At 44.1% G+C, this 17,759-nt stretch overlaps 1 protein-coding gene across 1 annotated transcript in view; it reads left to right on the forward strand.

Moving 5' to 3' along the window:
* Positions 1-17,759, forward strand: part of TENM4 (teneurin transmembrane protein 4) — a 445,069-nt gene that overhangs the window by 388,215 nt on the left and 39,095 nt on the right. Inside the window, exons 20-25 of the mRNA XM_063305935.1 lie at positions 908-1,175; positions 2,925-3,068; positions 4,385-4,634; positions 7,730-7,750; positions 16,088-16,320; positions 16,979-17,133. Of these exons, the coding sequence (XP_063162005.1) occupies positions 908-1,175; positions 2,925-3,068; positions 4,385-4,634; positions 7,730-7,750; positions 16,088-16,320; positions 16,979-17,133 (1,071 nt within the window). The remainder of the gene's footprint in view (positions 1-907; positions 1,176-2,924; positions 3,069-4,384; positions 4,635-7,729; positions 7,751-16,087; positions 16,321-16,978; positions 17,134-17,759) is intronic.

The raw sequence follows: 17,759 nt of genomic DNA on the forward strand, positions 1-17,759 counted from the left end.
AAACCCAAACATACATTCCAAGCCCTCAAAACAACGGAGGGTGAGGGAATGGAAAAATCCGGGTGAAGGAACACGGAACAGAAGATGACATGTGAAACGTTACAATGTTAACAGCACATTGAAATGGGTAACATGACATCCGTGGTCTGTTCTTACCGTTGCCACTTGGTCATTATACAGATTCCTCAGGTTTGTAAGTCACCCCAATCAAAGCTGAGCCTCAGTGGCATGCCATTCCTGTCTTCGTAACTCAGGTTTAAACAAACAACATAAACAATGTAAACAATAATAATCCCGCAATCTACAGGGAGAAAAAACAGTGTGTAAAAACCTGGAATAGAACAATTAATGCCCCCAAGGTAAAAACCTGTTTCTCAACAGAGGAAGCCATCATAACCTTCCAGCCCGCTTGGCCTAATGGAATCGCCATGCTTTCATGGACTTTCTGAAGGGCAGGAGAAGGGCAGTTATGATGCTCAAGGACAACTCTTCCATGGGAAAAGGCTGCACCTGAAAAGACATGTTTCTGAGGCCCCTGCAGATGGCAGTCCCCAAGGGAAGGACCTGGGGAGTCCACCCAACTCAATCTTATCAGGAGGGCAGAGACCACTAGAGAAGCTGGTCTTGAAGAATCATGGCTGGCTGGCTAAGAGCAACACAGACCAACCAAGAAGCAGTATCCAAATGTCTCATAACCAGGTGAAAGCATAGCAAAATTTTGGCAGCCATGAAATTGCCATCAGACCAGACCAAAATCCAAACTGGAGAAAAGTCCCTATTTAAATAAAATACCTCTGTTTGCCCATGGAAGGCCATCAATGAATATGCTAGTCAGGGTACCTTTCTTTGGTAGTTACTCAGTTTGTGATTCAAAAATACTCCTTTTGCTGTGATTTTTCCCCCCCAGGCCTTACAAGAAGAGATTAAAATTTCAGGGAGTAAAATCAAGTTAAGCTATCTGAGCAGCCGTACCTCTGGCTACAAATCCGTCCTGAGGATCAGCTTGACCCATCCCACCATACCGTTCAACCTTATGAAAGTCCACCTCATGGTTGCGGTTGAAGGACGCCTTTTCAGAAAGTGGTTTGCTGCAGCTCCAGATCTCTCATATTACTTCATATGGGACAAGACAGATGTCTACAATCAGAAGGTGTACGGGCTATCAGAAGTCTTTGGTAAGATATCATTTCTATATTTGTATTTCTCTCTCCTACCTGCCCCTCAACTCAAGTTAACCAGGATAGCCTTCTGGAAAGACCTGGTCCACCATTACCTGAAGTTCAGATGGCAGGACCACACTTGATGAGGGTTTCTGGTCTTGCACTTTGTCCTGTGGAACCTCTTGCCTTGGAAGATTTCTTCATTTCCTACCCTGATGTTTTCCTAGGTCTGCTATATTTAAGCTGCTAAATTGGGTCAACCACGAGGTGGTAGCAAAAAGATACAGAAAAGTCTAACTGTTTGCTACCATCTACCATCTGAATTTTTGATACCCAGATACGGTGTCCCTGTGCTTTTCTTGGGGGGGATAAAGTGTTTGAACTAGTTGAACCTAACTGATTTTGCATTGCATTCTTGGGATGGTGGTTGATTCTTTTCATTGATGATCCTGGTTGTGTTTTGATACTTCTTTTTAACGATACTGCTTTAAACCTTTTAATATATGCTGCTTCAAGATATATTGGTGCAATAAAAAAGCAAGTTATAAATGATGATGGTAAAGTCTGTCCTGAAGTCCACCATCAAGTTTGATGGTGAAGGAATAGCATTAACCATCAACCTGTCCAACAACTGATACCAAAAGACCTTCTGTCTCCTTTATTGGAGATGATAAAGCCATCATGATGCCATTAGTTGTATTTGTCCATTCCCTTTGTGAAGCGGTTTAAATCAAAGTCCCTCACTTCTGACTGAGATCAAAAATCTCATAATTTGATTATGGACTGGTTGGCTGCTACTTCAGAACATCTAGGATGAGTTCTTCTCTCAACCCAAATCCAGTGAGCATTTCTATAGGTGGACCTTTCCATAACAATTCAAACTACTGACTGTTGTCACACAGAAAAAATATCCTCCATTTTTTTTACAATCAGTTCTCATTTAATTTGATATTAGAGAATTGGTTCTCAAACTTCTTTTCCAGGGACAAGAGAATTTTGTGGCATTCTCATGGATAGTTACGGTGTTCTTCCATGTACTTAACCAAGCGGGTTTCAGGGGGGTGGAAAGATGTATAAGAAGACACAATACCCAAAATGGCAGGGAACACAGGTCAAGAACATCAGAAGGATTTCTTAAGCTCTCTGCGAATGAAGGAGAAAACCAGAAGTCTTTTTGTGAGGAAACTTCTAAGAAATTGGAGGGTAGCTTTCAACCACCTCTTTCCTGCATGCCTCTGTTCATTACTAATGGATAAAGAGCATTGCTACACCTGCTCTTACACCCATCTAGTAAAAGAGAAACATCTTCCCATTTACTGATCTCCCACTAAACCACAATTCTCCCTTAGATACTGTTTGAGTGACAAGTCTTACATTTTGATTTTCCACCATCTCCCTGCTTCAGTGATCAGTAAAGTCACATTACAGAGCAAAATGTAAACGAAGAGGTCTTGACCGTTCCGTATCTAATAAACATGTCCCTGACCCAGCCATTTTTAAATAATTAGTACATTTGTTCAACATCTATTACCACCTTGACCTTTTTTTTAAATGCACAGTAGCCTTTAAAGAGCGAGCCTCCGTGTAGAGCTGATGGTATTTTAAGTAGAAATTTGTTCCAGTCTGCAAAAATGCCCTTCCATCCAATCCAGCAACCTACTTATAAAATGCCTTCTGTGTGCTGAGTGTGCAGGTCTTGAGAAATTAAGCTTCATGTTTCTTTTCTCTCTTTTCTCCCTCATTCTCTGTCTCTCGCACTCCCAGTTTCAGTGGGCTATGAGTACGAATCGTGTCCTGACTTGATCCTGTGGGAGAAACGGACTGCGGTGCTTCAAGGCTACGAAATGGATGCTTCCAAACTTGGAGGGTGGTCTCTGGACAAACACCATGCCCTTAACATCCAAAGTGGTAGGTTGGCTTTTAGGATCAACACTACAGTTATGTATTACAATATTTTCACCCTTCATAATTCAAGCATTCATCGTTCAGTCAAAATAGGAGGAAGCATGGACACATTCATGCACAACATGCACACCTGTGTATATTGGTGACCATTTTTTCATGGCAACCTAATTCTGCCAACTTTTTTTTTTCCGAGTGTTTGTGTGAAGCCAGACATCTGCGCATTTTTTGTTAGTGTTTCCTTTCAAGAGAGCTGATTCTTAGTTCTTTTAAAGAAAGCATTTGAATTCCCATGAACCTGAACAGGAAATCAGACCAAAGGCGTCAATTAAAGATCCAATCTTTGAGGGAGCCACTGTGCAAATAAATCTGTGTAATCCCAAAATGGGATAATGGTAGATTTATGTGATAGCTAAATGGAAACCCTGTATTCAGAGGCAAGAGATTTATAATGACCTGATTTTTGGAACACTGGGCTGATTGCTCTTTCTGATGTTCCTTTGCTGTCAGTTTCTGCTTCACTGTTCTGATCCACCAAAGCAACTCTTCATTTATCTCAGTGGCCTTTTGGCACACCAGAGATGTTATCACAGCCATGTACCCCCAGGGAAGCTCTGGTTGGACTTCTCAACCTAGTCCTACCTCCTGTATTTGACCATTATAGTAGACTAAAAGTTGAACTTGTAATGGTATGTGGGAAAGATCTTGGGAGACGGGGCGAAGAAACGCTGCCAAGAGAAATGCTGCCAAGGGAATGGTGAGATAGGAGACAGCATAGCCCACAGCAGGAATGTGGGCTGGGCAAGAGGCTCAGAAGAGACCCTCTCTAGTTTCTTGGGTTGTAAGGAGACAGGGTGGGGGGAGAATCATACTTTCAGACTTGCAAGATTCTGGCAATGTAGCTTTACAATAAAGTAGAATTTGCTCACCTGGTTGTGATTCCTATCTGGTTTACCCCACGAGGCCAACACTAATCTTGCAAGTCTGAAAGTACAGTCCTCCCCCCATCTCTTTTACAGCCCGAGAAACTAGGGAGGGTCCCTTCTGAGCCTCTCACCCTGCCCACTATGCAGCTGTGGGCTAAGCCCTCTCTTACCTGACCATTCCCTAGGCAGCATCTCTTTGCCCCATCTCCCAAGGTCTTTCCCACCTACCATTACAGAGTTCTTCTAATAACATTGGAAGAGTTTGCTGATGGAGGTGGCCAGATAGAATCATATCCTTTTTCCTTGCCATTTAGACTTACGATTAGCTCTTACAAGTGCCTTTGGAGCTGTCTCATCATGCAAAGTCTCTGTATCGCTCTGTTGCTTCCACTCCAGGTATCTTACATAAAGGAAATGGGGAAAACCAGTTCATCTCTCAGCAGCCCCCGGTCATAGGGAGCATCATGGGGAACGGACGTAGGAGGAGCATCTCCTGCCCAAGTTGCAACGGCCTCGCTGATGGGAACAAGCTCCTGGCGCCCGTTGCCCTGACCTGTGGCTCCGATGGAAGCCTTTATGTTGGGGACTTCAACTACATACGAAGAATCTTCCCTTCTGGGAATGTCACCAACATCTTGGAGTTAAGGTATGCTGGGCTTCTGGGTAACATTGGTTGTTTTGGTGTCCCTGAGGGTGATGTTTTCAAACGGGAAAAGCAGGAGCAAAATGCTTCCGTCCGAAACTTCAGAAGCGCCAACGAAAGCCCAATAGGTAACATAGGGCAATTCCAACAAGAATTCACGCTGAAGAATGTTGAAACCATCTTCATCACTGTGCAAACATTATTGGGAATACTGAAAATGAGCAGGGAGCCCCAAGGAAGCTTCACAGCTTAGCAGAATGATGCAACTAAGGGCAGCAGGCAAAGGATATTCAGGACATTCAGTGGCCATTCATAACTGGGACACCGTGTTAACGGTGATTTATATCTTCAAAATAACCCTTCCAGAATCTCTCCTCTCCCCAATTATCCTGTCAGCTCCCTGCAGATTAGGAGCCAGGTGGAAGAAATTACAAGCGCACGCACATTCTGCAGAAAAACAGCATGGCCCAGTTTGAGTGGTGTTTTTACAGGTGATACAAGGATGGTGTCAGGGTCAGTCTCGCTTCGCAATAAGACACAGACTCACTTAATGGGTTTCCATACCTAGCTGGGTCCCTCACAAGCTTGTTGGATAGGTGCTAGGTAGAAAAAAATTTTGGGCGGTTCCCGTTTTTATGTCGTTCTGTCAGCCACCATTCCAATAAACCAGAAATCCTTAATACCCATTAAGTGAGTCTGTGTCTTATTGCGAAGCGGGACTGACCCCGACAGATGGCCCTACCAGGATCTGCTTGCCAAGGGAATATCTAGGTGTTATTCCATTACCAGCAATCTGCCCTAGCTGCATATGGTTGTTTCCGAAACTTATTAATATAACGCCACCAGCTCACGTCCTGTTAAGTGGAGGAGACATTCCGGCCCAGAAGTTTGGAAGCTGAACTGAAATGGGGCGGAAGAGAAGAACAAAAAGGACAAGGGATGGATTTAAGGCAGTGCTGTTACGCAGCCTTCACTTCCTCCAAAAATGGGGACTGAGTTAGACAGAAAAAAAGATTAGAATACGGAATAGCACCGAATTGCAAACGACTGTGAGCTTTGATGCTCAGCGTTGAACCGTCTCCCTGATGGAGGTCCTGCATGTCTCGATGGTGGTGATGATGATGGTGATGATTTAAATTTAAATTAGCTTTTGGCACTCTTGAGCAAAGGGAAAGATCAATACAGCACTAGAGGTGCAATTCAGAACTGCATAGTGAGTGGGCCTCCTTGGAAGCCTTAACAGAATAGGGCTCTCACCTAGTCTAACTCAACTAATTATCTCAACAACATCGCATGGAGCAGCAACCTTCTCCAGGAGTTCACGCAGGGTGTTCCCAAGATTTAGAGACAGTTGTTTAGAAAACAGGTTGGTGTGGAAGCCCAAAGCCACGCTGTGCTGTTTATAGCCATGGCACCACATCAGCATCTTCGTCCACCTAGCTCAGTGTTTCTCAACCTTGGCAACTTTAAGATGTGTGGACTTCAACTCCCAGAATTCCCCAGCCAGCCAAGGTTGAGAAACACTGATCTAGCCCAGTCTTCTAACCAGGTTGGTGAAGGATGGCTGATGTCTTTTCGTGCCATTCCAAAGAGGGGAAGGGCAGAGGAATTAGTAGTCTCTAAGATTCCCATTTTGAATCCCCATATCTGCCTGCTGACCCGTTATAAACTCACCCCAGCATGAAAGCAGTTTCTACAGTTCTTTTGCTCATTTTATGCTTGACTTCCAAGTTCACGAAACTTGAAAAGGACCACAGGCCTGGTTGGCTTTGGCTGAGAGCCATCCAGGGGAAATGTGGGGCTTGGGGGCCAAATGGTTTTGCTCCACGCCTTCTCCACATGCATTCCCTTAGAGAGGAATGCCATTAAGTGTGGTTTCTTCAGCAGAGATGGGGAGACAAGGCCTGGAACTCAGAAACGAAAGGACGGCGTTAAAGGGGGGCTTCAGGAAGATTGCAACAAGGGAAGGTTTGTGATAATGGTTCAGGGATACTGAGCCCAGCCTAAACATTGGTTTGGCATTCTTCCTCGCTTCCTCGCTTCCTCTCTCTCTCTCTCTCCTGTGGCAACACAGTGACTCTCAAGCAATAAAACTTAAAAATGGCCACTCTTGTCTGCAGGAGTCCAGCTGCTAAAGGACCTGTCCGTGAAGCAAAAAGCAGCACATTGACCAGTGGTGCGACTTTTTTAAAAAACGGAATTGTAATTTAACATTACATGAACATTCAGGAAAGGGATTATTAGCCTCTCCCCACCTCTTGGACTTTAATGTGAATTTAGCACCCTGGAAACAGGCCACAGGAGCCAGGAGGGCATTATGAATAAAGAAATGATGTGGTCGTGAGCTAGAGCTGGAGTCAGCTCAAAGTGCAAGGGGCTTTCCAAGGGAAGGAGGCTTAACACAGCAGTGGTCTTTATGACAATCTAGCAGTACAGGTAGTCCTTGTTTAACAACCACAATTGGAATCAGAATTTTGGTTGCTAAGTAAACAGGTCATTAAGCGAATCCAACCTGATTTTACAACCTTTTTGTGGCAGTTGTTAAGCGAATCACCACAGACTTTAAGCGGACCATGTGGTCATTAAACAAATCACATGGTTCCCCATTGATTTTGCTTGCCAGAAGCCAGCCAGGCAGGTCAAAAATGGCAGTCACGTGACTGTGGGACACTGCGACGGTCATAAATGCAAACTGGTTGCCAAGTGCCCAAATCATGATCATGTGACTGCGATGGTCATAAGTGTGAGGACCAGTTATAAGTCAGTTTTTTAGCACCGTCATAAGTCTGAACTGTCACTAAATCAATGTTTGTTAAGCGAGGACTACCTGTACTATATTTCAACCAGCTGGCATCAGGGAAATAATTTTTTTTTCAGTGGAAGTTATCAGCATATGAGGCAGGTCTACGACAAGACACCTGCTCTCTGAAAAACATCAGCGTCAGGTTTGCTAAGCCTTTATTTATTACTGCCTTGTAGAGTGTGGTTATTACTGCCAACTATTCAGCCTAGAAGCAGTACTCGGAGTTCACCCTCTAACCTTTTCTCTCCTCCTTCCTTCTTCATTTCTGCCCTCTGCGTTCCTGCTCTTCTGTCAGAAATAAAGATTTCAGACATAGGTAAGACAACAAGTGGTCAATTGTTGGTACCTTTTCTCTGTCGCATTGCATGCTCTGTTTTTCTTTCTTGTTATTGCACTTTATAGACCAGTGTTTCTCAACCTTGGGAACTTTACGATGTGTGGACTTCAACTCCCAGAATTCTCCAGCCAGTCTGGCTGGCTGGGGAATTCTGGGAGTTGAAGTCCACACATCGTCAAGTTCCCAAGGTTGAGAAACACTGTTATAGGTTATTAATATTGCTATGTTACCATTGATAAAGAACTCTGAATCGCAGATGGAATGCAAAGGAAATAAAAATGGATCCACCGCACCCTGGGTGTCCTTGGTCCTGCAAGAGGTGTCACAAACTAAGCCCTCCCCCTTTTTGTACACACGTGCAAAGGGGGCAGGGCTTAGATCACAATGCGAGGCCTGCCCTCTTGCAGGTTTTGACCTCTTCCACCACCCAACACTGCACCCTGCTAAACCACAGTGTGCAAAATTTAGGACACTTTCTACTTTCCCTTTTAGCATCAACATTTATTCATTTGTTGCAAAGATCAAAACAGCAGCTGGTTTCCCAATACAGAGAATTATCTGCCCTTAGGGGGAAAAAGGCTTCGTGCAACTCCTGTGCCCATTTTACATAATAGAATCTATTAAAAAGATAAATATAAATGCCCATTCCCAACCTGCTGTCACTTTTTCCCAACTTCCCATCATATCTCAGTCAGCCGCCACTGCCTTAAAAACAAAATGGAAAGAAATGTTGACCCAGACAAGTTTGCAAATAAGCTTGCCCAAGTTACTAGTCCTCAAAAACCATGATGGGTTGGCTCCCACTGACCTGTAGCGCTAAACCATCTGCTTGCCCACCCTTTACAGAAAAAAAAGAGATCTGTGTTTGCAGAATTGCTGAAACCCTTCCCTCCCATGTCTCCCCTCTTTGCATGATTCTCTTACTGTAACCTTACAATAAAGGTTTGTGCTTCTCATCTGGACCACCTCGAAGGACTGACATCCATCTTGCAAGTCTGAAAGCTTTTCCCCTCTCCTTTTCTTTTATTTTCCAGAAAACTAGGGAGGGTCCCTTCTGAGATGTTTCCCATGCCCCTTTTCCTTCTCTGAGCTGAGATAAAACCTCCTTCGAGTCTCCTCAAGCACTGGATTAACACATCCGTGCAATTTTCTTGGTAGTAACATGGAAGCGTTTGGCCGCTGCCTTCTTCTAGGGTTTTTTCGACTTCTAGAACTAGTGTCTAGCTCTGCAAATTCCTGGTGGCCTCCCATCCAAGTAGCAACTGAATCTGCTTAGCTTTCCCAGGTCAATCAAGGGGACAATCCCGTTATTGAAAATCAAGATTCTTTTGAGTTGGGCTCAGCGCCCCGTGACCTCATGAACATGTCCATGTCTTTATGGGCGTGGTCTGCCTTTGCCTTCTCCTGGAGTGTTTTCTAGCTTCCCAGCCTAGCCTATAATGTTAGGATTTCCTGGTGGCCTCCCATCCAAGTATTAACCAAGTCTGCCTCTGCTTAGCATTTGAAGAGAGCCAGGGTTGACTAGGTGCTGCTATCTAGAACCAAAACTTCTGGAGGCCAATTCACTCTCCCCTTGGCACTCCAGGGGCTATAGACAAACCTAACTTAAGGATAGTAAATCCTACTATAAGTTATTCTCTCCAGCACATCTCCCTTTTGGCAGATCCTCATTGGAAAAAGGAAAGTGCACACACTCTCCCATAAATAGACAAGGGTTCTTCTTCTCCCCCCTCCCCCCCCAAAACTGGAGGATTCAGTCCCTTTTGAAGGTGTCAGAGAGATAAAAGGCATTATTTTGCAATGAAATTCTCGGTTGGGGGTGGGAGTTTTGAAGACAAAGGAGGAGGAGGAACAGAGGTTGGGATGCTGGTGCCCGGAAGATGACTCCACAGCACGCTCTGGAGCCTCAGATGCTCACATCCGTTCCTGGGAGTCAAGTGATTCTAAAACGGGTAGGCAACATCTGTACTTTTGGAGAAAGGGCTGAGTTTTGTTTTGGGGCACAGATGAAGACATGAAGAAAAAATTGTAGTTTATTTTCATGCCCAGACTGATGCCTCGTAAGTTTGCAAGCACCCTCTAATGCTTTAGAATCTGGCTATGGAGTATTTTCCCATGGCAAGTGGGAAATTACCTGATAGGTAAAGGTTGCACCTCTTTGATCCCTCAAGGGCAGAATAGTCTTTCTCTTTCTTACAACTCCAGAATACTGGAGTTGCTGCATGGGAACAGCAGGGAAGAGATTTCCAACACATAGCTTTCTTTGTGCTGGGTAGAGAAATCCGCCCAATTATTTTTAACCGCTCTCATTCTGTCTTATGACAGAGAATTGGCTTTCTTTGCTTTTTTTCAAGCAGGAGAGAATTTCAGTGGATGTAGGGTTCTTGCACTGGTTTAGTTTTGAGGGGGCCGGGGGATGTGGGTCTCCCCTCTTTCCTTACACAAATCTCTTTTGGGGAGTTTGCAGGCTCTCTGGCTTCCCACTCTTCCTGTAAATCCCCCCAAATTCCTCATAGCTAAGAGAAATAATAATAATAATAATAATAATAATAATACACCCCAGACTTAACAATTGTTGATAAGAAAGACAAAAAAGAACCGGCCAGAGTCCCCCATGAGGTGGAGATGGGCGGTGAATAAATTTATAAATAAATAAATAAATAACTTCTTATCTGGATAGTGGACGTTGCAATACCTGGAGTGTATCACAAAATATAAAGATGTGCAAACAGAAGTAGAATGACTGTAGCAAAAGAAAGGAAAGGTAGTACCAACAATAATAGGCGCCTTGGGTGAAATTCCAAAACATCTGGAGCATCACTTGAACCCCATCGGCATTAACAAAATCAGTCAATTGCAAAAGGCAGTTTTCCTTGGAAGAACTTCCATCCTGCAACAGTACCTTTAATATCTTTAAACAACATCTGCCTATCCCAGGTCCTTGGGAAGGACTCAATAGGTGGACAAAAATGCCAAATCCAGTCTAAACATCTGGCTGGCTGTGCAATCAACCATAATAGATTACATTTCCATGAAACCCAACTCCCAGTGACTCTGGGCAGTTTCAAGGGGAAGAAAGTCCTCCCCTTGAAAAATTGCTGGAGTTTTCTCCTCCTTTAAGGAGTTTGGAGAAATTTTCCACTCAGTTTCTCTGCTCACAGATTGGAGAATTCAGAAAGGCCGTTTGTGCCCAGCTATGTTGCTAAGAGCAACTTTCTTTGAGAACAAGGTGAAAATGTTAGAAGTGAGAAAAAAATGCCCCCGAATGTCCTTTCATCTGGTTCTCCTCCACCTCAGTTCAACTCCATGTTCTTCCACAAGGGCAAGGACCCTTTCTGTTCTCCAAGGAGCAACGTTGGATTCACTCCTTTTTTCTCTTCGGAGTAAAATTGTGGAGTAACTTGGGCCTTTTAAGCCATATGTTGAATGAAATCAAGTAGAGTAGCTAGGGATCAGGTAAAATTGCTTTGGGAGGAACTAGATTGGGATTATAGCCAAAGGTGGGCAATTACAAATCCTTCAGTAGGAACCCCTGATGCTTTTCTTGAAGCTGGAAGTAGAGGACGGCCCCCAGGGGAGACTGCAGGAGTGGTCAAAAAAGTCAACATGGCGGCCCCAACCATGGTGATGCATGTAAAATGGGGGTCCCAAGAAGGCAGCCTCAAATTTGGGATTCAACCCTTCCTTGGTCTATAGGCATTGCCCCCAGTGGTGGCTGCCAACCTGAATTATTTGACCACCCCTGCAGGCCCCTTTGGGAGTCCCCCTGCTTGATTAGGGGTGTGTAAATCTTTGACCCAGTTGGAAGAAATGTTCTGCCCAAAGAGCTTTGAAAGTCTAGAAGCAAATGTTGGTAGCCTGATGAAAACGAGAGGTGGATTCCTCTCCCAGGCCCTGTAAAGGGGATTCCACTTGCTCAGATTGAGCGATGGGCAAGTTGACACCCTGTCAATCTACTGTGGTGTTTCTCAACCTTGGCAACTAGTTGCATGGACTTCAACTGCCAGAATTCCCTAGGCAGCATCGCTAGCCGGGGAATTCTGGGAGTTGAAGTCCACACATCTTCAAGCTGCCAAGGTTGAGGAACAGTGCCTTACTGTGATTTGCCAAGGTTGAGAGACACTGGTCCACTGTCATTAGGAATAAATGCAGAGGGAGCCCAGCCTGCCAAGCTGAGTGGCGAAGGTTGGAATATTGCATTTAGGAAGGATCCGTGTCATCCCATGCAGATGGAAGCTGCAGGCTTTCACGTGGGAGAATCGCAGGTGATATTCTGACATAAATCAGAAAGTTTTATTCTCTCCCTTCCCTTCAACCCAGAAAAGAGAGGTTGAATTAATTGAAATGAAGGCTTGGGGATGACACAGGAAGATAAGTTTGAAAAGTTGGGCATGTAGAGGAAAGTAACATGGACGGATATGTTAAATTACCGTTTCTGGTAAAACATGAAGATTAACAAGCAAAGTGAGAGTCTGGCTAGATAAGACATTCCCAAATTGCATTCCTGGAGAGTATTTAAAGCATACTTCAAAAATTAAACCTCCTTTTGGATGCCTACAGCACTCAAGGTCCCTGACTGTGAAGATATCTTCTTCCCTGTGCCCTGCTTGCAGATAGGAAATTAAGGAGCCAAAACAAGCAAAAAGAGAGAGAGAGAGAGAGAGAGAGAGAAATTGATTTATCCATGAATAATGCTGCTTTTTAAAGGAGGTCGAGGCAGGACAGAGGATAGGGATATATTGTAGGCAACAAATGCACATTATTATGCTTGCAGTTGGGACGCGTTGACTGGATTTGCACAAAATGCTCAACTCAATCTCTGCGTTCACCCATTTCCTGGATTCTCATAATCCACTGAACCATAAAATAACCATATGGTCTGATCTGTGTAAAATGCAGTGCTAACCAGGATTAAAACCAGCCAAACTGTGCAAGCTTTGTAAATAATGAAATTTATAAATCTGTCGCTGATCTGGTTTAACATGCTGTGCAAAATCCACTGTACCATCTTACATGAATTCATATTCAATATTGTATCATAACATCCAATACTTCATAAAGCAAGTTGTCTTAGCGTACTGTAATTATTAGAAGGTGATAGCGGAGGGAATCAATCTTCCCAAGACAGATGATCCAGCCGGGAACAACTGCCAGGGGCAGGAGCTAAGATAGTTGAAGCTTCCAGATAAGTTTTCCCATGAAGAGCATCACAAAACTAAAACCCCATTAAACTAAAACTAAAAACCCACAAAACTAAAAACCTACTAAAATGTCCTTTCTCATAGAGCCAGCTAGCCATAAAAAGTTTCTCTAGATACCTTTGTAGGCACGGAATGGAGGCATTCCATCAAATCCCAAACTTCCAAATCATATTCCTGCATGCATCAGAAGGTTGGACTTGATGGCCCCTTCCATCTTCCAAGTCTAAGAATCTATTCAAAGCTTCATTAATGCAAACCAGTATTTCAGCTTGTGTCTAGAAAGAGTTTGGAAGCCCTTAAAAGTAAGAAAAGCCAACCAATCACAATTGTTATTACTGAATTTTGCATCCACAGAAGATTCTAAAACCATCTTCAAAGATCGTTTCCATACAACCCATTTGCCCAATCTTTTTAGGCTAGTAGACATGCTTAAAAGTGGGACATAGGTGCCACTAACTGATCTGAACCCAGTCCAAAGCCCAGATCATAACCAAGTGGGTTGGGACAGATTTTAATTGGCTCTGAATCATCTAGATCCACTTTCCACATGGCTCTAGATCTGTGCGAATCCATTTTGCAAAATTTTTAACTTTCCCATGGACAGCTCAAGCAAGGAAATTGCTGGCCAGTGGGATGGGCAGAAGTTCTCGATCTGTTCTCCTCACTCAACCCGATACTTTAAACCAGCCTTTACCTGGATAGAAAACCTGACAAGAGAACACTTCCTTACAGACCACAAGGACATCTCTCCCCAACTCTCAAATCTATTTAGTGCTGACTTGAGTATCTACAAGGTGACATCTGGAAAGAATTTACTCAGCCATACTCAGCTTCCAGGAGAAGAGCCTCCAGCAGGATGCTACCGTTTTAAGAAAGTAAATGAATTTACTTCCACTCCTTAATCAACTCTGAAAGCAGCACGTCCTTTTTTTCAGATTTGCATGGAAGTCTGGAAAAACTGGACTACTTTAATTAATAGCAAGCAGGTGTTGCATTTGTACCTGCCCTCCTAATCATTTCCAAACCATGGCACAGCCCTAAAACAGGTTTGGAGTGATTAATCTATGTTACTGCAGGAGCTGCTCTGGTTGCCATAGGGCTTGGGATCTGGGTACCTGTGAGGCCACCTGCTTTGAGTAGAACCTGCCTATCCAATGCAGTTGAGAAGACAGGGCTCGCTGTGGACTCTGACCCTAGGGAGTGGCATCTCCCAGCATCCTTCTGGAACAGCTGGCCACCAGAGCTAAAACTGGCCCCACCCGTCCTAGTGATCTTGGAAGGCAAAGACCTTGATGTTCTGGAGGGCTTTGGAGGATGTGAGAATGGGTGCAATATTGGAATGTCTTCTTGAGCAGGTGGTGCCATGATGGCAGGTGTTGTTCAGTTCTTTATTGTTGATATGTCTCTGTTTTTAATCCAATTGATTGATTGATTGATTGATTGATTGATTGATTGATTGATTGATTGACTGATTGATTTTTCTGGGTGCGTAACATAGGATTTAAAAGCACTGAACAAAGAAATGAACAGGAAAACAGAGAACAAACCCAATACAATAGCAAAGCCAAAGCCAAATCACACTGTAGTCACATTCTCAATGTCCAGGGGAAAATCTAGATTTTTAATGCCTTAAGGAAGGCCAACAATATCTAACTGCCAATGTAGTCATCACAGATGTTGTCCTCTCTGGCTACCAGTTGGTTTTCCTGCTGGTTGCTGCCCCACTTGTCTTCAGGCCAAATCTATCAAAGGACATCCACACCACAGTGTTCCCGCCACCACTATTTTGATTCTCCAGTCCCTCAAGAAAGTTTGCAAAGCTGGCCTACAGTCATCTGCACTCCCACTGACCTCAAAACATGGAAAATATAAAAAATAGAAAATAAATATTTATTTTATTCATTTATTCATTTATTTATTAAATTTCTCTGCTGCCCAGAGTCCTCCTGTGAGAGATGGGCAGCAGAGAAATTTAATTAATAAAATAAAATAATGTTATGTCAGGAGAAGGAAGGCAGGATACATTGAGAGTTGTTGCTTGTTCAGAAGCGCTTCAGAAAATTGGGTTAGCTTTGCTGTGCTTTTGTATATACAGGTAGACCTCACTTAACGACCACAATTGGGACTGGAATTTTGGTTGCTAAGCAAAGAGGTCTTTAAGCGAATCCAACCCGATTTTACCACCTTTTTTGTGGTGGTGGTTAAGTGAATCACCAAAGTCGTTAAGTGAACCACATGATCATTAAGCAAATCATGCAGTTCTCCACTGATCTTGCTTGCCGGAAACAGGCTGGGAAGGTAAAAAATGGTGACCGTGGGATGCTGTGACGGTTGTAAATGCAAACCAGTTGCCAAGAGCCTGAATTGTTATCGTGTGACTTCAGGGACATGGGGAGAATCGTAAGTGTGAGGACCAGTCTCAAAATCGTTTTTTAGCACCGTCATAAGTCCGAACCATCACTAAACGAATGGTCGTCAAGGGAGGACTACCTGTATCCCAACAGAGCCAGCAATAGAGCAACTCAGCCTCCATTTTCTGCAGATTTGAAAAGGGAAAAGTCTGGAGTTGGTCTTCAACACACACAAAGGTCCTCTCCATACATGTCTAAGAAGAAGGGAATCAGGTTTTTGTGCTCTTTACCACCTCTCCTGAGCATCTTTCCTTGTTTTTCTCATTTCACTGTACACCATGAGAGGGATCCCTCCCTCCCTCCTTCCCTCTCTTTCTTTCTTTCTTTCTTTCTTTCTTTCTTTCTTTCTTTCTTTCTTTCTTTCTTTCTTCATGCTGTTTCACCCTGTGCATATCACTTATCTCAGTGCCTATTATCTGTGAGGTTGGCTTAAAACCGGCTGCACCATTTGGGCGATGGACCCTCCAAACCACCCTTCTTTTTAACCAGCTTGGTTTTCACTCTGTCTGATGCAGCAGCTAACAAAGAGAAGGAGAATCAGGTCTTTACATTCTTCTGGTGCTTCGCTTCTCCCATCTACCGTATCTTTGCTTATGTTGGCTTTCCGGCTTCACAGTGCTGTGGTACCATCACATTCACAGTTCTTGATTTACGAGTGTACAAGGGCAAGATGTAAACAGCTCGTTCTGCCCTCAATTTTGCAGTCACAGCCCAGCTCATAAATATTACCTGTCTGCGGACCCCACCTCTGGATCCATCTACCTCTCTGACACCAGCAGCCGCCGCGTCTTCAAAATCAAGTCAACTATGGTAATCAAGGACATAGTGAAGAACTCTGAAGTGGTGGCCGGGACAGGAGACCAGTGCCTTCCATTTGACGACACCCACTGCGGAGATGGGGGCAAAGCAACCGAAGCCACGCTCACAAGCCCCAGGGGTAAGAGGGACAATCCTAAGAGGAGGGATGGAGAACTAGTCGGTTGCAAACTGAATATGAGCCAGCAGCGCCATGTGGCTGCAAAAAGGCAAATGTGATTTTGATTGGTTGGTTGGTTATCTGCCATCAAGTTGTCATTGGTTGGTTGGTTGGTTAGTAGAATTCATTTTTTCCAGCATCGTCATAATTCTGAACTATCATTAAACAAATGGTTGTTAAGCGAGGAATACTTCTATGTGCACATATATGTGTTTATATATGCGTGTGTGTACGCGCACGCACAACGGCACACATTCCTATAGGTAGATCAACAGGGAGGTCCGATGTCTTAGGCCCACTCCTATCTCCAGACCTGAACTGGTATTAGAGTTAAGATGGGTAGAAAAGCAGGGGGCTCAGCTTGTAGGGAGGAAGATGCTACAACAAAGATTTTTCCTGCACACAACTGCCTTGCACCCCATTTCTTCTAAAAAGTTTTATCCCCAGTGTCAGAGTTCAGGGCCATGAGTCAGCCCTGGAACCTCTTGGCTGACTTCTTCTCCTTGGTCCCACTTCCTCATCTGCCTTCGAAAAAGCAAGCGGGGAACAACACAATGGACATTTTAATACTCAGGCATTGCTTCACTAAGTTCCCACTGCGTCTGTTTCCTGTTCACAGGTATCACCGTGGACAAATTTGGATTTATTTATTTTGTGGATGGTACTATGATCCGACGCGTTGACCAAAATGGAATCATCTCAACGGTCCTTGGTTCCAACGACCTGACATCTACTAGGCCTCTGAGCTGTGATTCAGTCATGGATATCTCTCAGGTAGGTACATGTGTCTCATGCATGATTTTTTTCCGTAACCATATCACCTTTTTCCTCCTCTACATTCCTTCTCATGGTGAAAATATCTCTATCGGTGAATTATATTTCCTTCGTTCAGTAGCTCTCCCTATAAGCTGCACTGCCAACTTTCTCTGGATAGGTCTTTCCGTTCTACGTTTTTTGCTTTGATCCCACAGACTAGGTAGTGGTCAGATAAGAGGCAGCTGAACCCGCAGCAGGAATGGGGACATGGCAGACATCTCAGAAGGGACCCTCCCAAGTTTCTTGGGCTGTAAAGGCGAGGGGGGAGAGATGTGCTTTCAAGATTCTGTTAATGTAACCTCACAATAAAGTTAGAGCTAGTACTTCCCCACCCTACATGGGGCTGCTCAGCAGGAAACTACAACTGGTTTAGATTGCAGTGATGCATGCAGTTCTGGGCACCCCATGATTTGCCCGTGCTACACTGTTGCATGGTGCTGGTTATTGTCATGATCCCCGATCAAATGTTAACACAACGTCTTACTGAACTCGCATCCATCTTCAAGCAATCCATGCCAGCAGGCTGCGAGTCGCCAGAAGGGAGGGGGAGCTGGATTGGAGTGTGAATTATGTTGTTTGGGCTA

The sequence above is a fragment of the Candoia aspera genome, chromosome 5 (assembly GCF_035149785.1).
Source record: "Candoia aspera isolate rCanAsp1 chromosome 5, rCanAsp1.hap2, whole genome shotgun sequence".
In the NCBI taxonomy this organism is placed as follows: domain Eukaryota; kingdom Metazoa; phylum Chordata; class Lepidosauria; order Squamata; family Boidae; genus Candoia; species Candoia aspera.